This window comes from Gorilla gorilla, chromosome 2 (assembly GCF_029281585.2).
Source record: "Gorilla gorilla gorilla isolate KB3781 chromosome 2, NHGRI_mGorGor1-v2.1_pri, whole genome shotgun sequence".
Lineage (NCBI taxonomy): Eukaryota > Metazoa > Chordata > Mammalia > Primates > Hominidae > Gorilla > Gorilla gorilla.
In genome coordinates this window covers 47910573-47934533 of record NC_086017.1, presented here as the reverse complement: position 1 = coordinate 47934533, position 23961 = coordinate 47910573, and the positions used below count along the sequence as shown (strand labels likewise).

The window sequence follows — 23961 nt, the reverse complement described above, 5'->3', positions numbered from 1 at the left end:
AATGATGACTGAGATGAAGCCATGTCCACTCCTGGTGTCAGAGTTTCACTGTGACGCTGCCTAGGAAGAGGAGGGGGGCTTGAGGAGGCCTGATTTGCTGAGTACAGGGGCTTGCAGGCTCCAGGAGTATCAGAGGTGCAGGTGGTAGGCTCCAAGGCCTGAGGAGGCCTCCAGAGGGCAGAGAAGGGGACCCTTCTTCCCCACTCATCCCCTGTATGGAGGTCCAAAGTGATGCCTGCCAGTATGAATTGGCTCACCCCTCAGCAAACATGGAGTGTGGCCCTGGGCAGAAGGGAAACCAAGGAGGGACCTGACAGGCCTGCCCAGGGCAGGGGTGTTCGCACTGCAGGACAGGATTGGAGCTGAGTGCCAGGTAAGGGATGAAGCCCCGTCTGTGGAGAGGGGGCATGCAGAGCAGGGGGCTCTCCAAAGCCCAGAAGTCCTGATCCACTTTTAACCCCCAGAACCAGAAGACTGTCCTTCAGCTGTTTCACATCCCTTATTCAAGGCCACCTAGGGCCCAGAAGAGGAGGGATTGGGGTGAGCCCGGCCCCCTCCCCGCAGAGCTGGTCCAACTAGCTTTGCCTGACTCTCGCATTGGCCTTATCAGCCCAGGAGGCCTGGGTGGCTTCCTGGGAGGCCCTCTGGGGGCTCTTTGACACCAAGAGCCCAGTTTTCCCAAGGGACTCTCCAAAGGGGTGTTGGGCAACAGGATCTAGGGACCCTCCCAGGGTCTGTGGTGGGAGGGGTCTCTGGGCAACCTATAAAGGGGGTTTTCTGGGTCCCAAGAGTTAGGGGGTAGGTCTGCATAGGGACCTTGCCCAGACAGCCCCTTGCGAGGCCACCTGAAGAAGGGACCCTGGGGATCCTCCCCCTCGGCTGCATGGATCGCTGGGGTTTTGGGATATGAGTGGCTCAAAAGTGAAATCCGTGCACCTGCTTGCTTCCCCCTCCCAAACCCCCAACACTCCACCAAAGGCACTCTTGGGGTTAGAAACCTCCCAGCGAGAGGGAAGGGGACCCTCCTCCCGACAAGGTCCAGGTATTGCTCTCTGAAGACCTTCTAATTGTGTCCGTGCACCCATTTCGCAGAAGGGAATGCGAACACTGGGAGCTGCGGCTGGAAGCCTGGACGCCGCGTCTCCCTAGCGCAGCAGCCCGGCTGGGCGTCGGACCTTACACGATCCCTTCCCTAGGATGACGCCGGATTCTTTCCAGCATCACCCCGACCCCAGCGAGGCGCCCACAACAGGGCGTGGGGCCCGGCCGCCCGCGGTAATGACAGGGCCCGCGGCCCGTGGGTGGCGGCGGCGGAGGAAGCTGGAGGGATCTGGCTATTTCTGGTCGGGGCGCGCCCGCTGGCCCGGGCCAGGGTTGGCCAGTCCTCCGGGCCCCCAGCTCTGCCCTCCCTCTCGCGTCCCCAGAAGGGGGCGGGGAGAGACGCGGGTTGGCGGGCTCAGGGGGCGGGGGCGCAGGGCAGCGGGGGCGGGGCGGTGTCCCGGGACCACCCCCGGCCTCCTCCCACCGCGATCCATTCAGGTCCCTGCACCGCACTCCGCTCGGACCCCAGGCCGCCGGTGCTGTCGCTACTCAAGTGAGTCCCGCGGTGCCCCTCCCGCCGCGCCGCCCGTCGGGCATGGACTCGGGCCGGGACTTCCTGACCCTGCACGGTGAGTGCCTGGCCCGCGCGAGCGGGAGACCCTGCAGGGGTGGACGCCTGGAAAGCTGTTCCGGGCCCTGGACAGGGAGCCCCCAGCTCCTTCGGCCGCCTCCACACCACCCCGGGCCCGCCCCTCTGCCCCTTCGCCGGACTGGGAAAATCTCAGCCCGCGGCTCCCTGGGTGGGACTGCCGGGCACGACCCTGGGCGTTTCCAGGCTTGTCCGAGATCTAGCCCGGGGGGTGGGTGGGCGGGCGGTACGGGTCTAAAGACTTCCCTCCGCCTCGCGGACCCCCTTGTCCTGGTCATGAAAGTCTGGGCTCCACGATCCCGCTCGCACGGAGGGGAGGCGAAGGAAGGAAACAGCATCCAAGAACGACCAAAATTCTCCTTGCCCCATCCGGGCCGCCCCAGAGGCTCCCCAAAGCCTGGGCGTGCCTGGACCGCGTCAGGCCGCGCGGGTGTGGCGGAGCAGGGGCTAAGGGGGTGGGGAGAGGAGGTGTGCAAGGTTAACCGTGGTCGGGCTGTGCAGCCTTAACTGCCCAGCGCAGAATAGTCAGCGATGCTCAGGCTGAAAGAAGCAGCACGATCCCCTCTTCTGCGACCCTCCTCGGGGGACAGGGCCAGGTCTCAGCTGGAGCTGCCTGCTCCATCCTTTGTCCAGCGGAGCTTTGTTTCCTCCAATATGAGCCAGCTCTTTGCCCTTTCGCTGTCCCTCCAGCAGCGAGGGGAGCCTGGGCTCCCGAAGGCAGATCTGGAGGCCTTCTGGGAGGCGGGAGGTTGGGGAGGGTAACTTTGGGCGCCTCTTTGCTCCAGGACAGGCACTCACCCACTCTTGGTGGGGGCTTGCCCTCCTGCACCCCCAGGTCACTTGCCATCTCAGCAAACCCTGCTCCTTTCATACCAATCACTGCTTTACTGTATATCCCTCTCTTTTAGTACCCTTGGGGTTGGAGGCTTTAGTGGCCACCACCCATCCATCGAAACTATTCATGGACATAATAGATGGGAAAGAGAAGGGCAGAGTCCTCTAGCCTTCCACTAGAGTCCCCCTGGAATTTAGAGGGACTTAGAGATGTTCCCATCAGCCAGCCTCCAGTCTATCTCGTGTTCTGCAGCTGGCACAGACCTGGTCCTCCTGGCCCAGAGAGACCTTGCTCTGTGCCCAGAGCTGTTGCTTTTACACCAATAGCCTAGGCCCCTTAAAGCCACCTTGTCTAGATGAGTCATGGAGTCCCTGCCCCTTCCAGTGCTCCCTCTTCTTTCTTCAGGCCAGAGGTGTCTTTCGTGCGCCTGCCAGACTAGCAAGAAGGGAGGCTGGGCAGCTGAGAGGACACAGTGGACACCTCTGCTTTCTCTCTGACACAGCGTCATTCCTTGGCTCCTGTTAGAACAGGCTTCATCCTCAGTGTCTGTGCCTTTGTCCAGTTTCTCTCCTGAGGCAGCCTTGATATCTTTTCCATGGAGGAAGACACATGGAGGCTCAGTCAGGACCCAGTCCTGTGGCATAGGCTTGGCTGCCCTGGCCCACCCCATTTGAGACCAGCCTCCCCAGTGCCTAACTCAGTCCAGCCTTTCCTGAAGGGTTGACATGAACACTGTGACCCCAAGCTGTTTTCCCTGAAGGCCCTGCCACTTCTAGCTCATCACCCAAAATTACCTCAACTGCCTTCTGTCCACACTGCAAACCAGATGGGGAAATAAGAACCTGTCAAGGAGAATTGTTGGTGGGAGGGGGTGATCACTGTGCCCTGTGCTGTTCCAGGTTGTCTACACTTGCATTGGAGAGTCTGCATCCGTTTCACAGTGTGGGTGCCCCAGCACTGGATGTGCTGCAGGACCACACTCTCTGGCTTAGGGCTCCACACTCTCTGGAAGGAGCCCAGAGGGACTCCTTCTATTGGCCTGGGGAGCTATGCGGCTCACCTAGATGTGACATGTCCCTTCTGTCCTCACCCCAGATGCATGCAGAAGTAATGTAGTTTACTGGCATAGATTCTGAAAGCAAAGTACCTGAGTTCAAGTCTTGGCTTTCTCATCTCAGATGAATCCCTTGACTTCTCTGTGTGTCAGTTTCCTCATCTGTAAAATGGGGGATAATACCATCTACCTCATAGGGTTGCTATGAAGATTGAATGAGATAATATCTACACAGCAGTTAGAACAGTGCCTGGTACCCAGTGAGTACTATGTTCCTGCAGGAGGCCCCCTCCCCAAATTTCTATGCCCTATGAGTTGCCATCTATAGTTCTTTGGGAGATGATGGGGGCATCATAAGGTAGTTCCTAGTCATGGAAAACAAGGCCAGAACTAGATTCAAGAGCGAGCCAGCCAGCTCTTTCTAGTGCCTCTGAAGCCCTCAGACTGATGCGACAGCATCCATCCTCCTTCCTTCACCTTACTTCCTCCACTCTTTATTCTGGCTATGCCTGGACTGGCTTCTCTAGCAGGTCCTCCAATGTGCCCAAAAGAACATTACCTCCCAGGGCCCTCCCCTCACTGAACACCCCCCACATACACACTAACTTTTCCTGCACCCAATCCCTTTTGCCCCCACCCCTGCAAGAGATGCCGTTTGTAAAAACAGAAAATAGAGGGGCCTCATCTTGGCTCCAGTAGACCTGGGCTCCAGTCCTAGCTTTGGTTCTACTTACTGTGGGTCTGAGAATCATCCATGGGATAGCAGTACATATTTCACAGTGGGTGTTGTGAACATAAACGCCAATGGGCATAGAAATTCTAGGTTGCCCCAAAAACCAGTCCTCCAAGAGATGATGATTCCAGAGCTCTTAGCAAGTTGGGGTGGCCAGCTCCTCACTCACCTATGTTCCAAAGCAGTCTGCCCCTGGGCTTCCAGGCCCATGCTACACAGGCACACACTGATCCACACCAATCTTAACTTTTTGTGCCACAGACCACTTTGGCAGTCAGGTGAAGCCTGTAGACCCCTTCTCAGGATTATGTTTTTATTCATTTATTTATTTATTTATGAGACAGAATCTCACTGTCACCCAGGCTGGAGTGCAGTTTGCGCCATCTCGGCTTACCGAAACCTCCACCTCCTGGGTTCAAGGGATTGTCTTGCCTCAGCCTCCCAAGTAGCTGGGATTACAGGCGCCGGCTGCCATGCCCGGGTAATTTTTGTATTTTTAGCAGAGACGGGGTTTCTCCATGTTGGCCAGGCTGGTCTCGAACTCCTGACCTTAAGTGATCCTCCTACCTTGGCCTCCCAAAGTGCTGGGGATTACAGGTGTGAGCCACTGCGCCCGGCCAGGATCATGTTTTTAAATACAGAAAATAAAATACATAAGAATTCAAAGGAAGCCAATTATTTTGAGATGTTATTCTGTCTACAGGTTCTTGAGGGGTCTTTGGTCTGGTTAAGAACCCCTGCACAGTTTCTCCATAACACAGGCTCCCTTTGCACTCTGCTTCCCCTCTCCAAAGAATAGCTTTTCCGTGTTCATATTTCAGCTCATCTACCTTGTCCATCTACTCACCTTGCTCATGATTTATTCTCTCTGATATGACCTTAGGCAAGTTACTCTGCGCTTCAGTTTCTTGTTATTACTGCTGTGCTTGTCTGTGCCAATAACTGGCTTTGCCAGTGACTCACTGTCAATGCTGGTGACTGGAGCTGCAGTGAAGCGAACTGGGGGAACTATTCAGAGGCTGAGAGTAAGAGTCAGGCCTCTGGGTGGTGTCCTGACATTGGCACACAGTAGGGGCTCAATAAATAATTACTGGGTGAATGAAAGGGAAGTTGTGATGTACATGAAAGGACCCACTGTTCCCGAGCATATTGGCAGCAAAGTTTTGTGCAAAGTTACAGTCGTTCTCATGTATTCATGAAAGCCACCCTGGGTTAATTGGCTCATTTTAAGATCAGAATTTTTTCAAGAATTTCGTTTGCATCCGGCACCTTGGGGATTATCACTTTGGTGGTCAAACCGAGAGAAGCAAACAGGCCCACCTGAGGTTCACAAATGAGGCAACAGCAAGCTGAGTCGCAATGAATTAGTTGAGCAATTGAAGTAAAATACTTGGGGGGGGGCTCGGTGTCTGGCCCAGGCTCCATCCCCGGTCCCGCCTGACCTCGCCCCACTCAGGTCCCCGCTAGACTGCCGCCCACCTCCCACTGGGACTCCCCTCAGCTTTTCTCCCCAGACTCATCCCTTCGGTTCTGCGCCAGCCTCAAAGGTGGCGTTAGAATTCGCCGCTCAGGCTCCTTGGTCAGACCCCGCCCACACTGCCTCCCGGACCCTGGCTCCGCCCCCGCACCGCCTCCAAAGCCGAGGGCCCGCCCCTCCCTGCCTGGACACCGCCCTTCCAGTGCGGGATCCTCCCAGGCTCGCCTCCTGGGCCCCGGCCCCACCCCCGGGCTGCTTCCTGGATATGGCTCTGCCTCCACGTCGCCTCAGGAGCACAGGCTCCCGGCCTGAGCTCCGCCTCTGAGCCTGGCCCCTCCCTCGCCCCGCTGCCTTGGCTCTGGCCCCGCCCCCAGGCTTCGACACAGATTTGCTTCCTGGGTTACGGATTTGTCCCACTCCGCCTCCGCGGGGCCCGGCACCTCCTCGGCCCCGTCTCCTGGGTTCTGGATCCACCCCCACCCCCACCCACGCCTCGACACCACTCTCGCCCCATCTCCAGGGGTCGTTGGTCCCACCCCTCTTGGATGGCCCAGCCTTTTGGGGTCTGACTCCGCCCTCCCTTAGCCCAGATTTTCTTCTCGTCCCGCCTCCTGTATTCTGACTCCCCCGACTCACTTACTTTGCCTCGGTTTCGCTCTCGCCTCACCTTCAGGGGGCATAGGTCCCGCCCCTCGTGGACTAGCTCCGCCTCCTAGGGTCTGACTACCCCCTCAGCCCAGATTTCCCTCTCGTCCCTCCCCTCCGAAGTGCGCCCCTCCTCTCGAACTCTAGCTCCTCCTTCCCATTCCTGGACTCCGCCCCTGCTCCCCTCCAAGGGCGACAGTACCGCCCCCTGGACCAGAGCAGTGGGTGTTGTGAGCATAAAACACTGGAGGCGGCACTGTCCCGGACCCGGCTCCGCGCAGGCACGGGCACTGTGGAGGGCCATGCAGTGCCTGGGGATCCGGAGCCGGAGCCGCTCCAGGGAGCTCTACCTGCAGGAGCAGAGCCTTAAGGTGGCGGCGCTCAATGGACGGAGGCTGGGTAAGGGGCGCAGAGCACTCCGAGATCTGCGGGGGAATGGGAAGGCAGCTGGAGCAGGACGCCGACCACTTGTCCCTTAACGCGGGGCCATTTGCCTTGGAGCCTTTAATTGGTCATGTTTAGTACTTCTGTGAGTGTGTGGCCCACTGTGGGGCAGTGTTTGCAGTGGTAGCACGTCGGGGTGAGTACTAGAGTGATTAGTTACCCCTTCTCATTATTTAACTCAGCCCTTCCAACGCTCCCCATCCCTTGTCACCCGACGCCTTCCTGTTTACAAATTTCTGAGGCACCGTGTATGTGGCCTGGTCTGTGTAACCAATGAGGTGATCTGCAAGAGTTTGTGCTTCAATATGATCCTGTGCAAAAGTGTGCCTGTATGTGATGGGTGTGACAGTGGTGATCTAGTATGGGACCCAGTGCCGACTGAGTAGTTCTGTCATGCCTGCGGTCTGTGGTGGGGCCACTGTACAGTGTGTAATGATGGTGATGGTGTGTAATGTTGTGAAACAAAGTGTGTGACATTGTGGCACTGAGGGTGGCTGCTTGTAACCCAGTGTGACAGCGTGTGATCTGTTGTGATACTGTTCAACTGAGTGTGACTGTATAACCAATGTGACAGTGGGTGACCTAGGGTGACTGAGTGGTTCTGTCATTCCATTATGGTGTGTGTGTTATATGGATTTTCTGATGTTCTTACTCTGTGGCAGTATGTCCCTTCACAGTGGCTGCGTAAAGTTTCATACCGCTGACCCTGTGGGTACGCTACCTGCTTCTGAGTCCTGACTCCACCATGCAACTTCCTTGAGCCTCAGTTTCCTCTTGTGTAAAACAGGAATAATGACAGTGCCTTCCTCAGAGGGTTATTGAGACAATTAAGTGCATGTGCTAAGAACAGTATCTTATTTAAATATTAACTATTATTATGGGAGCCTCTATCATCATCATCATGATGCTCTGGCACTATATGTTGTGTGGCTATGCATGACTTAAGTGTGACACTGTGCAACTCCCTGTGACAGTGTGTAATTTTGGGGGGCAGTGTGTCATTGTGTGTGGCTCATTGTCTCTTTGAGGTTGTTTGAGTGGTGGTCTAGTGTGTGACTGTGTATTTGTGTGGCCATATCTGTGTAGCTGTGTATCGCTGTGGGTCCCAGGCCCAGCGTGTCGTCATTATGCATCACCCTAGGTATAGGAACAGGACTCCTGGCACCTCCCTCAGCTTCCCACTGGCACCTGCAACACCCTGTATGCCCCACCACATGGCCATCTCACTGTGCACAGCTAGCCTGGGCAGGCTGCAAGGTCAACCCAGGGTCAGCTCAAAGTCCCCTCGCCACGACCCTCCCACAGGAGGAGAAGCTATTAGATTGATGCAAAAGTAATCACAGTTTTTGCTATTGAAAGTTTTTGCTATTACTTTCAATAGCAAAAACCGCGATTACTTTTGCACCAAACTAATATTATGACTGGGTTGAGTAGGGCTGGGTGAGGGGTGCCACAGACTTTCTGGGTGCTAAGGGAGCAAGGGTGGTGGGGCAGGCAGTCCAGAAGCTTCGGAAACAGAAGGGCCCCAAATGAGGCTAAGAGATGAGGGCACCTGCCCAGGTTTCCTAATGGTCCAGAGGGCTGTGGCTATCACCTTTCTGGAATTATCACCCTGGAACTGATGTCCACTTTTTAGAAACCATTGTTGGCAGCTGGGGGTTTGTCTCTGCCTGACTGTAGATAGGGCCACAGCCTGGCTCCAGGACCGGATGAGCATGTCATCTCTTCATGGTGTTTTCCAGAACAGGAGGGTGGTGCTCAACTTCTACTTCCTGGCTCCCAGCTCCATTCCCATACATGCTGTTGGCAGTGGCTTGCCCTGATGTATGCCCAGCTTGTGGGGTGGGGTGCTGGCAGAGGGTAAGGAGATGTCCCTCTCAGCTTTAGAGGGACATCAGCCTTAGAAGGGATAGTGGAATTCCCTGCCGGAGGCTGGAGGTGGCCCTGTCCTCTGGCAGCCTGGGAACTCCCTTCTGCCTCCTCTTGTCTCAGGCTCCTCAGACACAGCCAGTAGTTGGGAATATTCTATCAGAGCCCCCTTCTTTTCCACTGGGACTCCCCTTGGGCTAAGAGGGAGCTGCTCACACTAAGGCAGAACAGCTCATCAAGTGGGTGGACAGACCTGGGAGAAAGGTGGAGGAAGGTCACATCAGACTGTCACCCCTGAGGAGGCCCAGGGATGCCTCCCCTACACTGTTCTTAGCCCAGTGCTGATGGGGGAACAAAAGCAGAGAGAGGGAAGGGAGTTGCCTAAAGCTATAGGGGGTGGAAGTTGGCACTGACCTCTATCCTGACTGGAAGCAGGAGACTGGGGAGGGATAAAGAGTGTGTGAGCAACTGAAGCCTAGGGAAGTGGTCCAGAGGGTTCTGTGAGCCCTGAAGATATGTGGGACAGGCTGGCTGGGGGAGGGGGTATGGATAAAATGGGAGAGGCCATCTGTTGTTGGGGATCTGGGCTCAGAAAAGAAAAGGCCTGTGGCTTCATGAGGGCTTCCCCACATAGGCTTAGGCTCAAGACCCTCAGACTAGACCCTTGAAGTCCCTGAGGCTGCCACTGTGCTGGAGCAGCAGGACAGAGATTGCTGATGGGCCACATAGTTCTAGGGAGAGAAGTGAAGTGGCCGATTGGCTCTCAATAGAGCTGGCTGCTGGACTATGTACGTGGCTAGGGTGATACACGCTCACATACGCCCTTATAGATGTTTCTATATTACACCAGTGGGTTACTAAGGGTTGGGGTCACTTTTATCAACTTTATCAGTTGGTGCAGAACCTGCTGGGTGGTGAAGGCTCTGGTGTCCTTTTGGTGCCTCCTGTCTGGGCCTGGTAGGACCGAGGGCATCGCATCTTTGGGAGGCCACGCCTCTGAGAGCAGCAAAAGAGTGGGGCAGGACTGGGGCAAGCAGCCAGGTTCCTCTCTGTGGGCTCTGGGACAGGACCTGCTCAGCTTCGGAAAGGGATGCACTGTGCCTTAAAGCTGCTGTATCCTGGGGGGTCCCAGACCCTGGGCACTCTGAGATGGGGCTGGGGCAGTGAGGGACAGGGCCATCCCAGCAGGCCAAACACAGGCTACAGTGCACTCATCTGTCTCTTCTTGGGGCAAGGATCAGAGATCACTCATGTGGGCTCAAGTCAGAGGTGGGGGGGGACAGCAAGGGTAAGGGTGGCAGAGATGGGCACAGGGGTCCCACAGCAACCACAATGTTGACACCAAGAACCCCAACTGCCATTATCTCGGGGCCTGCACAGATTCAGGCATCATCTCATTGAACCTAGAACTTCCCTTTGAGGTGGTTGCTGTTATTATCTCCATTTCATAGACAGGAAAGCAGAGGCCCAGCAGCATGAAGTCCCTTGCCCAGGTCACACAGCTTGTTGGGAAGGGCACCTGAACCTAGGCACAAATGATTCTGGAGCTATTGGAGTTGGGACGTTGTTTGGCTCCATGACGCTCTGGGGTCCATTTCCATCTGTGTCTGTCCCCCTTTTGTCTCCCTGCTTTGCCTAACCTTTTGATCCCAGCTTCCTTCAGTTCACTCTGACTCCTAAGTGTGACCAGGAGGGGCTCACCTAATCTTTCAAAACCATCTTTCAGAACATTTCTTAGGGGGCTGGTCCTCTAGCAACCAGGGGTGCTTGAATTAGCTGCCTTTCTTTTGTTCATTCAGCTGTGGGTGGCACGTCACAGTGTGTAAGTATGGTCTTGGGTGGGCAGGTGTCCCGTTTGCATGGTCACCTTAGCTGGCAATCAGGGATGACTTCCTGGAGGAGGGCAGGCTCTGGGAGCAGGTTGAAGCATGGGTGGAGGAGGGAGGAGTAAACAGAGCTGAGGATGAGGCTGGTGAAAAATGGGCTCTGAGAGGGTCCAGAGGTGGGCATGGCCAGTGTGAGGCCTAGGGCATCAGGGAAACTAGTGGAGAAGGTGGCATCTTACTGGCTTTGATCCCCAGGCCTACAGGATGATGAGGATCTACAGGCGCTGCTGAAGGGCAGCCAGCTCCTGAAGGTGAAGTCCAGCTCATGGAGGAGAGAGCGCTTCTACAAGTTGCAGGAGGACTGCAAGACCATCTGGCAGGAGTCCCGCAAGGTCATGCGGACCCCGGAGTCCCAGCTGTGTGAGTGCCCTGGGGTCACAGGGGAGGGGATAGAGTGTGGGATCTGCTCAGGGCTGGGTAAATACAAAGGCCAGTCATGGATCAAAACCACAGATGGGGAAACTGAGGCCTGGCCTGGTGGGGCATAGGTCATTTATACAACCTGGGCTGGCAATGGGGAAACTGAGGCTGGCTGGGGTTGGGGAGCAGGGCCAGTTAAATTGCCTGTCGGGAAATTGAAGCCTAGTCTGGACTGGAGAGGGCAGTCATGGAACGAGGACCACAGATGGAGATGGCAAAGCTTTTGAGGGATGGGGATACTTAACCATGACCACAGATGGGGACAGCCAGGCTCAGAAGCAGGGAGGGAGTTGGACGGTGGCCCAAGGTCCGGGCAGATAAGGTACTTCCGGGGTTGAGTGGCCAGATGGGAGCTAGGGCTGCAGGAGGCAGCTCCTCCCTGGGACTGGAGCCACAGGAGCGGTGTTAGGGCAGAGCAGGACTGGGACACACAGACAGAGGCCACTGTTGGGGAGCCCTTGTGGGTCTGAGGGCATTCTGGAAGCTTCTAAAAAGACCAAGGAACCCAAGTCTCAGGCCACAAATGGAGAGAGCCTCCTGCAAGGCCTCAGGGAGAAGAAAGCTCTGCTCACTTCACTCAGTTCTCTCCCTTTAAGGGAGAGAATTCCCTAAAGATCCTGTAAAGTGAGATGTCTCCCTCTATGCCTTTAGTTGGTGGGGAAATTTTAGACCGATGCTGTACAGTTGAACAATGATGGAAATGTTCTATATCTGCACTGTCCAGCATGGGAGCCACTAGCCACTTGTGGCTATTGATTGAGACCTTGAAATGTGGCTAGTGTGACTGCCAAACTGAATTCTCAATCTTATTCAATTTTAACTAATTTATATTTAAATAGCCCCAGGTGGCTAGTGGCTGCTGAATTGGACAGTGCGTATAGATCATTGCAGCCTGGGTTTCACATAGCCAGGCCCCTGGAGATCCCTCGCCCATTCTCCTGCCATTGGCTGAGGTGTGGGTGGGGAGATGGGGGCAGGTCTATGGGGAGTGAGACTGGACATGGGTGATAAGCCCAGGTAGAAGGAGAGCATAAGGAAGGGGAGGATCACCCCACCGAGGGTGCCTTTCACCCAGGAAGGGTCTGCCTTGCCTCAGGACACTGGAAAGGACCCTGAGAAGGTATGGCCTGCCAACCTGTGGCCAGTGGAGGGGCTGAAGGTAAGGCAGGACAGGAGCAGGGCCAGTTGCAGACAGCCGGCTGGGTCCTTGGGGCTGTGAGCCATGGAAGATTTCTGAGCAGGGCAGGGCAGGGTCTGAGGGGTAGGGGCTCCAGAACATTCTGAGGAAACCACACGGAGCCCCAGCTCAGCCTGCTGCCACACAGTACAGGAGTGACCGCCTGACCTTTTCTCTGTCTGTGGCGCCAGACAGGCTCCTTCATGGGGCTCTTGCCCTGATATGGGATTTCCTGTTAGATGCTGGTGGGTGGGAGCACAGTGAGAATGGGAATCTTACACTCTGAGCCCTGGGGATTCCCTGGAGCCCACCTACCTACCGATACGTATGGATGACTCCCAGTGTGTGCCTAGCTCTTGGGAAGCGTGAGGGGGGAGATAGAGGAGTGGAAGACCCAGGCCTTTCCCCGCAGGAACCACATTTGAGCTGGCGAGAGGAGGACCTTGTATTGGGACAGCTGTGAGCAGATGGGCAGGAAGGGCATTGCAGGCAGGAGGCCCAGTGTGAGCCAAGGTGCAGGGTGAGGAGGAGGAACAGGCATGAATGGGAGGCTGAGGGGCTGCGTCCTGCCAGGAGGAGGGGCTGCAGGGAGCCAGGTCCAGGGTCAGGGAGCCAGGTGTGCGCAGGTATGGAGCAAGGCCTGAGGGGGCTTTCTGCCAGTCAGACGCCTGAGATGGGTCTCGTGCTGAGCCTGCTTTGTTGGCTGCCTCCCTTCTCTGGGTGAGTGGTGAGACTGTTGTCTTCAATTGCTCTTTAACCTGGAAAACAGAGGCCAGGTGAGGGAGGCCTGGAATAGCCTCCCCTTCTGCCCAGTTTTCTTTAGCTCTGCTTCCTGCTTTTTAAGTCTCCCCAATCCTGCCACTACTACCCACCCCCAAGACTCTGGTTCCCAGAGGCCAAAGGTGTTATCAGCAGTGAAGGCATCTGGACTTTCTCTCTGTGGGTGAGGGCGCTGGCCTTGGGGCGGGGGAGGGTCCCATGGCTCAGGCTTCCTGTTTTCATTCCTGACCCAGGCAGCTGCAGCTGCACCCTGTGTGCGGCCATGTGGGTCACCAGGGGCTGCAGGCAGAGGGATTAAGCCGTGCTGTCGTCTGTCCCCCACATGGCCCTGGGCTCATGTGTCCCACTCCTCAAAGCCTGCAGCCCAGGCTGGCACATGTTACATCTGTGGGCCCTGCAGGTGGCTAGGAGGCCCCTGGGCACTCAGAGTGGGTGAGCACAGGGAGGGACAGGTGGACTTCAGCTAGAACCGTCTAGGAGCCAGGACAGATGGATGAGGATGGCTCAGGATGGAGGTATGGCAGGGGCAGAGCCTGGATCCTGCTGCTGGGAGGCACAGCATGAGCCTGACTAGAAGAACTGGCTCCTGGCCAGGCCATGGAGGGCACATTGGAAGCGGGGGTAGACAGGGCCTGGCATCTCCCTGAAGCTTGGAAGGCTGGGTGTGAGGGGAGGGCCCTCCCCTTGGCTCCCCTAAGGGCAGAATGATGTAATCTCTCAGACCCCTGCAGGAGACCCTCCAGTTTGCCTCTTGGGACTGGGGAAGGCAGAGTCTTCCTGTACCCCCTGCCAAGGGGCTCCCTGAAGTCAGGACACACACAGCTGCACACAGGGCATGACCCTGTCTCCTCTCCCATGCAGGGCTTCTCCCTCTGTCTTCGGCCCTCTGCCCATAGACCCCAGGGCTGGGGCTAACTGAGGGTGGTTCCAGTCTCTTGAATGTTCAGGAGAGGGGCCTGGTGGCTCTTGTGGCTTTATCGGGTCAGGACAGACCCAAAGTCCAATACAGTCAGAAGGGCGCATGGCCCTTCTCTGTCATGGGCCCCACACTCCAGAGTGGTCTGTCCGCATCTCTAAGAGCCTTGCCCTGCTCCAGTCCTCTCCCTGGGGCCCTGCACCCCCCATCACCGAGAGAGCAGGCCTGGGGTCCCAGGTGCCTTTTCCGCCCTAAAGTCTGTCTTTCTCTCACTCTCTGTCTCTCCTCTCCCTGTGCGTCTCCACTGTGCCTGCAATGACTGTGTCTCATGCTCTGTCTCCCCCTCAGTTTCTGTCTTCCTTTCTCCTTTTTGTCCCCTACTTGTCCAACCTCCTGCCCCTCTCCTTTCCTTCTGGACTCAAGGCCTGAGCTCCGGCCCTGGCTCTGTGTCTCCAAGCCATGCCCCTCTCTACTGTGGCCTTGGCCATGTCAGGGTCAGGGACTGACCTCACAGCATTCTCTCCCTCTCTCCTCCACCATCCCCCTCTCGCAGTCTCCATCGAGGACATTCAGGAGGTGCGAATGGGGCACCGCACGGAGGGTCTGGAGAAGTTCGCCCGTGATGTGCCCGAGGACCGCTGCTTCTCCATTGTCTTCAAGGACCAGCGCAATACACTAGACCTCATCGCCCCATCGCCAGCTGATGCCCAGCACTGGGTGCTGGGGCTGCACAAGATCATCCACCACTCAGGCTCCATGGACCAGCGTCAGAAGCTACAGCAGTATCCTTTTGGTGGCAGTGGGTCCAGGCCTGGCTTGTGGACACTGGCTGTGGTTATCCCCAGGGCAACTTGGGTATGGAAGCTGGTTTAGGTACTTTGGGCTGCCATAACAAAATATCATAGGTGGCTTAAACAGCATAATTTATTTTCTCACAGTGTGGAGGCTGGAAGTCCAAGGTCAGGGAGCCAGTATGGTCAGAGTCTGGTGAGGGCTCTCTCCTTTGCTGGCAGATGACTGTCTTCTTGCTGTGTCCTCACATGGTGGGGAGAGAGAGACTAGGTTCTCTGCCATCTCTTCTTGTAAGGGCACTAATCCCAACGTGGGTGCCCCACCCTCATGACCTCATCTCAACCAAGTTATCTTCCAAAGGCCTTGTCTCCAAATATCATCACGTTGGGCATTAGGGCTTCAACACATAAATTTTGGTGAGTTGGGGGGTGGGGTATACAATTCAGAAGGGAAGGAGGGAAGATACATGAAGCCCTCTTTGGTCTAGTCTGACCAGAGCCCAAATAGCTCTGCTGCTCTCTGATACTCCCTGTGTCCCCGTCTGTCACCAGCATGGAGTTGGGGGTCTGGGGAGCCTGAGGGGAGCAGCCTGCTGCAATGGGAGACCAGTCTTGGATGTTTTAATCATGTTTTCTAGAGTTACCACACGATTTCCCTCTGGGAGTTGGGAGGCCATGGTACCCTCCTGTGCCATTCTTTGGGGAGTGATCAAGTTCCCCTGGGTCTGGTGTGTAGGCCAGCCTGTGAGCTCAAAACAAATTAACTTCAACATTTAGTTACACAATGACACACTGGTTTATGATTCGAAGTGGTCAGGCTTCTGGCATGTATGGATTAGGGTGGAGCCAGCGCTCTCCATTTTTTATGGCAGCTTTATTGAGGTATAATTCACATACCATATAATTAACCCTTTTAAAGTGTTGAACCTGATTCAGTGCTTTTTAGGATATTCACAGAATTGTGCAGCCATCATCACAATCAATTTTAGCACATTTCCATCACCCCAGAAAGAAACACTGTACCCCCTAGCAGTCACTCCCCATTTCACCTCAACCCCCAGCCCTAGACAGCCACTAATCTACTTTCTGCCTCTATACACTTTCCTGTTCTGGGCATGTTACAGAAACGGAATCATGGAGTCTTTTGTGACTGGCTTCTTTCATTTAGCGTGATGTTTGCAATGTTCATCCATGTTGTAGCCTGTGTCAGTACTTCATTCCTTCCAATTGTCTAGTAATATGCTATTGTATGGATAGACCACATGTATCTCTTCACCAGGTGATGGACATTTAGATTGTTTCCACTTTGGGGTTTTTATGAAGAATGCTGATATTAACATTCGTATATAAGTTTTGGTGTGTATATATGTTTTCATTTCTCTTGGAGTAGAATCGCTGGGTCATATGGTAACTATGTTTAACCTTTTGAGAAACTGCCAAACTGTTTTCCAAACAGGCTGCATCAATTTACATTCCCACCAGCAGTATACGAGGGTTTCAGTTTTCCATGTCCTTGACAACACTACATTTGTCTTGATTACAGACACCCTGTGGGTATGAAGTGGTATCTCATTGTGATTTTGATTTGCATTTCCCTAATGATTAGTGATATTGAGCATTTTTCCATGTACGTTCATATATCTTCTTTGGAGAAATATCTATTCAGGTCCTTTGCCCATTTTTTGGATCATTTGTCTTTTTATTATTGAGTTGTAAGAGCTCTTTATATATTCTAGATACAAGTCTTTTATGAGATTTATGCTTGCAAATAATTTCTCCATTCTGTGGGTTGTCTTTTCTCTTTCTTGATGGGTTTTTTTAGGCTAGAAAAGTGAAACAGTGAGAGTGGAGAAGGAACAAAGAAATCTGGAACTGCTTGTGATCAATTAGTTGTAAACACCCCTGCACTCAGATCAGCCTCTTGATATTCTTTGAAGCACAAAAGTTTTTGGTTTTGATGAAGTGTAATTCATATACTTTATTTCTTTTGTTGTTTATTTTTTTTGGCATCATATTCACGAAAGCTTTGCCTAATCCAAAGTTCTGGGATTACAGCAGTGAGCCACTGCACCGGGCCTGAATTCTCAATTTTATTCTGTTTGTCTATATGTCTGTCCTTGCACCACTACCACAATATTTTGGTTTCTGTAACTTTGTTGTAAGTTTTGAAATAAGGAAATGTGAGTTCTCTAAATTTGTTTCTGTTTTTTTTTTTTTCAATATTGCTTTAGCTATTCTGGGTCCCTTGAGTTTCTATACGAATTTTAGGATTAGCCTGTCAATTTCTGCAAAGAAGCCAGCAAGATTTTGATAGGGATTATATTGAATGTATAGATAAATTTGGAGCATATTCCCAGTATAATAATGTCAAGTCTTCTGATCCATGAACATGTAATTCTTTCCATTTATTTATGTCTTCTTTCATTTTTTTCCAACAGTGCCTTATGGTTTTCCAGGTTTTGCACTTAAACAATTTCTTTAAAAGCATTTTGTTCACTTTGCTGCTACTGTAAATGGAAATGTTTTCTTAATTTCACTTTCAAATTTTTCATTGCTGGTGTATATCCACTCCTTAGGGGACACATTTTGAGCCCTGTTAATTTCCTTTTCTGTGTGCTTTTGAGCATTTGAAAGACTTTTAAGTGTTATTTCTCAATGGCACATCTGCCTGATTGTGAGCTTTTTAAAAAGCCCAATTCTATGGCATTTTTGTCATAATCCCACCTTTGGCAGAGCCTTGACCTTGGACAGTCTCATGCCCTCTGCAGAGTCCTGCTGCCTACACCTTAAGATCATAAAGCCATTCTAATTTATAGTGCATACACTCAGTGGAACATTATACAGTCATTAAAGCTGTTTATGGAGACTACACTAACACAGGGAAATAATTATGATATAATGTTACACAGAAAATGGACTACAAATGTATGATTTCCATTATTTTTGGCAGATGCATCATTAGGAAAATTAAAATCCGGGCAGGGCGCAGTGGCTCATGCCTGTAATCCCAGCACTTTGGGAGGCCGAGGCAGGTGGATCACCAGGTCAGGAGATCGAGACCATCCTGGCTAACATGGTGAAACCCCGTCTCTACTAAAAAATACAAAAAATTAGCCGGGCGTGGTAGTGGGCGCCTGTAGTCCCAGCTACTTGGGAGGTTGAGGCAGGAGAATGGCGTGATCCCGGGAGGCGGAGCTTGCAGTGAGCCAAGATTGCGCCACTGCACTCCAGCCTGGGTGACAGAGTGAGACTCCATCTCAGGAAAAAAAAAAAAAAAGAAAATTAAAATCCAGAAAGGCTGGGCTCGGTGGCTCACACTTCTAGTCCTAGCACTTTGGGAGGCTGAGGCAGGTGGATCGCTTGAGCTTAGGAGTTTGAGACTAGTCTGGGCAACATGGCAAAACCCCATCTCTACAAAAAGTACAAAAATTAGCCAGGCATAGTGGCATGCACCTGTAGTTCCAGCTACTTAGCAGACTGAGGTGGGAAGATTGTTTGAGGCTGCAGTGGGCCATAATCATGCCACTGCACTCAAGCCTGGGCAACAGAGTGAGACCCTGTCTCAAAAAACCAAATAAATAAATAAATTGCAGAAAAAAATATTAGGAGGAAAATGCAAATATCAGAAGCTTCTGGAGGAGGTAGGTAGATCTTTAAAACTTCATTATAGGCCGGGTGCCGTGGCTCACACGTGTAATCCCCGCACTTTGGGAGGCCAAGGCGGGTGGATCACTTGAGGTGAGGAGTTCAAGACCAGCATAGCCAATATGCTGAAACCCCGCCTCAACTAAAAATACAAAAATTAGCCGGGCATGGTAGCATACGCCTGTAATCCCAGCTCCTCAGGAGGCTAGGGTAGGAGAATTGCTTGAACCCAGGGGGCAGAGGTTGCAGTGAGCCGAGATCGCGCCAGTGTACTCTAGCCTGGACAAAAGAACAAGACTCCGTCTCCAAAAAAAAGAAAACTTCATTCTAACATATATATGTTTTCCAAATTGTATATATATGGGTATAGATGTGGAAAAGAATAATTATGACAGAAAGCCAGGTGAAAAAAATCAAGTTTAGAATGGTCCAGCCAAGCACGAGATTCGTGTGCTGAAGGCTATTCAGCAGGTGGAATATCCATTTCTTTAGTGTTGGATATTTATTATTATATATTATATGTTGAAAACCAGTCCAGATGGCTCATATCTGTAATCCCAGCACTTTGGGAGGTCAAAGCAGGAGGATTGCTTGGGCCTAGGAGTTTGAGACTAGCCTGGGCAACATAGGGAGACCCTGTCTCTTACCAAAAAAAAAAAAAAAAAAAAAAAGCCAGGCATGGTGGTGCGGTGCACACCTGTAGTGGGAGAATCACTTGAGCCTGAGAGGTCTAGGCTGCAATGAGCTGTGATTGTGCCACTGCACTCTAATCTGGGCGACAGAGTGAGATCTTGTCAAAAAAAAAAAAGAAAAAGAAAAAGAAAAGGAAAACCAGAAGGATATACTTTGGAATGTTGATAGTATTTATCCCTAGGTGATAGACTACGGGAGATTTGTTTGATTGTTTACTTTTCTGCATTTTCTAAATTGTCTACAGTGGGCCCTTTTGTAGTAAGAAAAGAAATGTTTAAAAAATTTTGAAAGGTTTGAAAACCAGCAAATAGAAAAAGATCCCTTAACGGGATGTAACATTTTCCTCTGAAGAGGCCACTGAAACATGGATGTGTAGTAAGTCAGGCCTGCAGGGAGCTGTGGCTATAGGTGGCTTCAGCTGGAGCCATCCATGGCTCTGGCTGGGACCTTGGTGGGTTCCAGGGTTCCTGGGTTCTTTCCTTACTTCTTGCCCAGCTGGATTCACTCCTGCTTGCGAAAAGCTGACAAAAACAAGGACAACAAGATGAGCTTCAAGGAGCTGCAGAACTTCCTGAAGGAGCTCAACATCCAGGTGGACGACAGCTATGCCCGGAAGATCTTCAGGGTGAGGCAGGAAGTGGAGGCTGGGGCTGCCTGTCCATGGGGCCCTTGACCCCAGCCCAAGGCCTGCTCTGAGCCCACTCGGCTGTCCTGGCTCTGCAGGAGTGTGACCACTCCCAGACAGACTCCCTGGAGGATGAGGAGATTGAGGCCTTCTACAAGATGCTGACCCAGCGGGTGGAGATCGACCGCACCTTCGCTGAGGCCGCGGGCTCAGGGGAGACTCTGTCGGTGGATCAGTTAGTGACGTTCCTGCAGCACCAGCAGCGGGAGGAGGTGGCAGGGCCTGCGCTGGCCCTCTCCCTCATTGAGCGCTACGAGCCCAGCGAGACTGGTGAGAGCCTGACCAGGGCCTGCTACCTGCAGTCGCAGGGCCGCACTGGGCTGGGAGACCCCTGGGGAGACTGCAGCCAGAAAGAAGGGAACCGGAGGGAAGGGGCTGCCTCAGCCAGCCCCGGGGCCCTGCTCCACACTTTCTGGTCCTATGAAAGCCGGCAGATGAGAGACAGGGCTCTGGCATCCCTGCCCTTCTCTGGTCCTGTTTCCCTCTTGGCACCTCCTTCAGGGGGCTTTGAGGACCCCTTCTTCAAGAAACAAGAGAGATAGCTGAAAAGCAGATGCTACTCCTGCTTCTTTTTTTTTTACTCATTCTTGGCCCAGCTTTGAGATGTGATAGAGCAGAGAAGATGGGTCCCTGCCCTGGAGGGGGCTCCAGTCTGGAGGTACAGAGAACGGGGAGATGACACCCTGTCCTCAGGGGTCTTAGAGTGTGCAGACAGGGGAGGAGGAGGAGACAGGGCCCCACTCTGGAGTAGCCACAGTCTGGTCGAGAGCCTCAGACTTATCCTAATTCCAAGAGCTCTGGGAGACTGGCTCAGGACAGGCAGGCAAGCGGGTTCAGAGGGCTCCTCTGTCCAGATGGGTGGGCAGTCAGGAGCGCCTGCTGGAGGCTGGCTCTGATGGGCAGTGGCCTCCTCCCTCCCAGCCAAGGCGCAGCGGCAGATGACCAAGGACGGCTTCCTCATGTACTTACTGTCGGCTGACGGCAGCGCCTTCAGCCTAGCACACCGCCGTGTCTACCAGGACATGGGCCAGCCGCTTAGCCACTACCTGGTGTCCTCTTCACACAACACCTACCTGCTGGAGGACCAGCTAGCCGGGCCCAGCAGCACTGAAGCCTACATCCGGTGCTGCTCAGGGAAGCCTTGGGTCGGGAGTCTGGGTGGGACCCGGGACAGGACCTGGAGGGTCCTAGCCACCACCCTCCCCGCAGGGCACTGTGCAAAGGCTGCCGATGCCTGGAGCTTGACTGCTGGGACGGGCCCAACCAGGAACCAATCATCTACCACGGCTATACTTTCACTTCCAAGATCCTCTTCTGCGATGTGCTCAGGGCCATCCGGGACTATGCCTTCAAGGTGGGAGTGCCCCTGGCAGGTGAGGAGTGGGATGCTAGGGGTGGCCCACCACTCCTAATGTGCCCTTGGGCCTCCAGGCGTCCCCCTACCCTGTCATCCTATCCCTGGAGAACCACTGCACACTGGAGCAGCAGCGCGTGATGGCGCGGCACCTGCATGCCATCCTGGGCCCCATGCTGTTGAACCGACCACTGGATGGGGTCACCAACAGCCTGCCCTCCCCTGAGGTGTGTGGTGGGGATGGGGGATCCCTGGGGGAGGGTGGGGAGCCTAGCCGGGGCGCTAGGCGTGTCTTGACCAGTTGCCCCTCCCCACCTAGCAACTGAAGGGGAAGATCCTGCTGAAGGGGAAGAAGCTCGGGGGGCTCCTGCCCCCTGGAGGGGAGGGTGGCCCTGAGGCCACTGTGGTGTCTGACGAAGACGAGGCTGCTGAGATGGAGGATGAGGCAGTGAGGAGCCGTGTGCAGCACAAGCCCAAGGTTTGAGGGGGAGCTGTGGGGTGGGGCAGCCCAGGCCTTCCCCATCCCCTCACCCCTGGGAGGTCTGCCTTGTCTCAGTTCTCTGTGGCTGCCACTCAGACCCTCTGCCCCGCTCTCTCTGTCTGTCTCCCTCTGTCTCTCCGCGCCTGGGTTTCTGGCTTTCTCAGTGCCTACCCTGCCCCAACCACTGAATCTAACCCGGGCCTCCCCGTGGCCCCCAGGAGGACAAGCTCAGGCTAGCACAGGAGCTCTCTGACATGGTCATTTACTGCAAGAGTGTCCACTTTGGGGGCTTCTCCAGTCCTGGCACCCCTGGACAGGCCTTCTACGAGATGGCATCCTTCTCTGAGAACCGTGCCCTTCGACTGCTCCAAGAATCAGGTGAGGCCTGGCTCCCCACCACTCCCCTGCTCTGTTACAGAGAGAATTGGCAGGGCAGGGCTTGGGCCTCACCAGGAGGCCTCCACTGCTGACTGAACCACACCTCCCCTCAGGAAACGGCTTTGTCCGCCACAACGTGGGGCACCTGAGCAGAATCTACCCGGCTGGATGGAGAACAGACTCCTCCAACTACAGCCCCGTGGAGATGTGGAATGGGGGCTGCCAGATCGGTATGGGCTGGCTGGGGCTGGAGGAGGCCTGGAGGAGGGTTTCAGTCCCAAGGCCGGGGGCCTGGAGCCTCGAAGGCCATGCAGTGGAGCTCTGAGGACCCAAGCAGGGTCAAATGCAGGGGCTTGTGGAGCTGGTAATATCAGTCTGGAAATATCTGCCCACCAGCATGTCACAGTGTCTGAAACCTCATTAGCACACTAGTCCTTTGAATTCTCACACCAGGAATGGAACCTGTGGTTAGCATGGTGGGTCACTGAGGGTGGCAGGAGGGCAGCAGGCATTGGAGTGATGCTGGGCCCTGCTAACTCACCATGTGACCCTAGGCCTTAGTGTACCCTGAGCAGGCTGTGCTCTAGGGCCCCAGGGCCAGCCCACAGCCTGCGACTGCTCTGTCCTGCCTGTAGTGGCCCTGAATTTCCAGACACCTGGGCCAGAGATGGACGTGTATCAGGGTCGCTTCCAGGACAACGGGGCCTGTGGGTACGTGCTGAAGCCCGCCTTCCTGCGAGACCCCAACGGCACCTTTAACCCCCGCGCCCTGGCTCAGGGGCCCTGGTGGGCACGGAAGCGGCTCAACATCAGGGTACGCCGGACCTAGGAGGGAGAGGTACCCACGGACCTCCCTTCCCCGCTACCACTCCTGAACTGTCCATTGTCCTCTGCCTTTCCTCAGGTCATTTCGGGGCAGCAGCTGCCAAAAGTCAACAAGAATAAGAATTCAATTGTGGACCCCAAAGTGACAGTGGAGATCCATGGCGTGAGCCGGGACGTGGCCAGCCGCCAGACTGCTGTCATCACCAACAATGGTAGGTGCTGGGCCTGGGCTGGGCTACTAGGGCTGGTGTCCATGCTGTTGATATGGTGCCTGTCCCCCTAGGTTTCAACCCATGGTGGGACACGGAGTTTGCGTTTGAGGTAGTTGTGCCTGACCTTGCCCTCGTCCGCTTCTTGGTGGAAGATTATGATGCCTCCTCCAAGAATGACTTCATTGGCCAGAGTACCATCCCCTTGAACAGCCTCAAGCAAGGTGAGTGTCAAGAGAAGGGGATGGCCAGGGTGGTGGGAAGCAGGGCCTGGCGTCTCTTGGGCTAGGGCTGGCTGTCCCTTGATGCATCCCCTCCCCGCCCCGAGTGACCAGAACTCTGTGTTCCCTCCTACCTGTCCACCCACCAGGATACCGCCATGTCCACCTCATGTCTAAGAACGGGGACCAGCATCCATCAGCCACCCTCTTTGTGAAGATCTCCCTCCAGGACTAGGCTGGAGGAAGCCAGTGGGGTCCCCGCTGAGTGGGCTGGGCCCTCTGTCCACATGTGGGGACAGGGCTGGTGTGGCTGCTCCCAGCCTCTTGCTCAGAGCTAGGCCCCCAAACTGCCTTCAGCTCTAACATAGTGTCTGCTGCTGCCTCCCTGGGGACCAGGAGCTAGCCCAGTCCCTGGAGCTGTCCTTCATTCCGTTAGGAATAACACTGCAGCCCTCTCCACCCTCCGGCCAGCCAGTGGTCAAGGGTTTTTATAAAAATCAGGATAAGATTAAGCCTTGTGGTCTCTTTACCTGGATGCCAGAAAAATCCCCTGTGAAGCATGTGTGTGTGTGTGTGTGTCCCCATGTCCTAGAGTGCTGGAGCCCTAGCACCTCACTCTCCACCTTCCTTGCACATAGTTGAGTAGGGCAGGGGTATCTGGAGAGACCAATGAGAAATAAACCCCTCTGTGGGGTGGCACCGAGAGCTCACACCCGCCAGCCCTGGAGGCCCCTTCCCCTGAGAGGTGGACCT

The 23961-nt window shown here is 54.4% G+C and overlaps 1 protein-coding gene and 1 long non-coding RNA gene across 3 annotated transcripts; one reads left to right on the top strand and one right to left on the bottom strand.

Annotated features, from left to right (window-relative positions):
• Positions 1-1479: 1479 nt before the first annotated feature.
• On the top strand, positions 1480-23720 carry PLCD1 (phospholipase C delta 1). Of its 2 annotated transcripts, none has more exons than XM_004033840.5 (15): positions 1480-1670; positions 10829-10993; positions 14480-14708; positions 19551-19680; positions 19779-20010; positions 20662-20863; positions 20950-21094; positions 21172-21321; positions 21414-21572; positions 21794-21953; positions 22067-22183; positions 22589-22767; positions 22858-22990; positions 23062-23211; positions 23358-23720. In XM_004033840.5, exons 1-15 carry the CDS (start codon positions 1637-1639, stop codon positions 23441-23443), a joined length of 2271 nt encoding a protein of 756 aa, XP_004033888.3. In that variant the 5' UTR covers positions 1480-1636; the 3' UTR covers positions 23444-23720. The 2 variants fall into 2 exon arrangements, with proteins under 2 accessions (XP_004033888.3, XP_004033889.3); XM_004033841.4 differs by lacking the exon at positions 1480-1670 and adding an exon at positions 6040-6833.
• On the bottom strand, positions 3082-6535 carry LOC129532327 (uncharacterized). Its single transcript, XR_008678017.1, has 3 exons — positions 6430-6535; positions 3673-3741; positions 3082-3113 (listed from the first exon to the last, which is right to left on the bottom strand). It is a non-coding gene; the product is annotated as an uncharacterized lncRNA (long non-coding RNA).
• Positions 23721-23961: the final 241 nt, after the last annotated feature.

Excerpts from the sequence above, each read along its gene's own strand:
- PLCD1 (XM_004033841.4), top strand. The coding sequence starts at position 6,737 with ATGCAGTGCCTGGGGATCCGGAGCCGGAGCCGCTCCAGGGAGCTCTAC. Across the intron at positions 14,709-19,550 it reads CAGCGTCAGAAGCTACAGCA|CTGGATTCACTCCTGCTTGC; the intron begins GTATCCTTTTGG and ends CTTCTTGCCCAG. Across the intron at positions 22,991-23,061 it reads TGCTGTCATCACCAACAATG|GTTTCAACCCATGGTGGGAC; the intron begins GTAGGTGCTGGG and ends CTGTCCCCCTAG.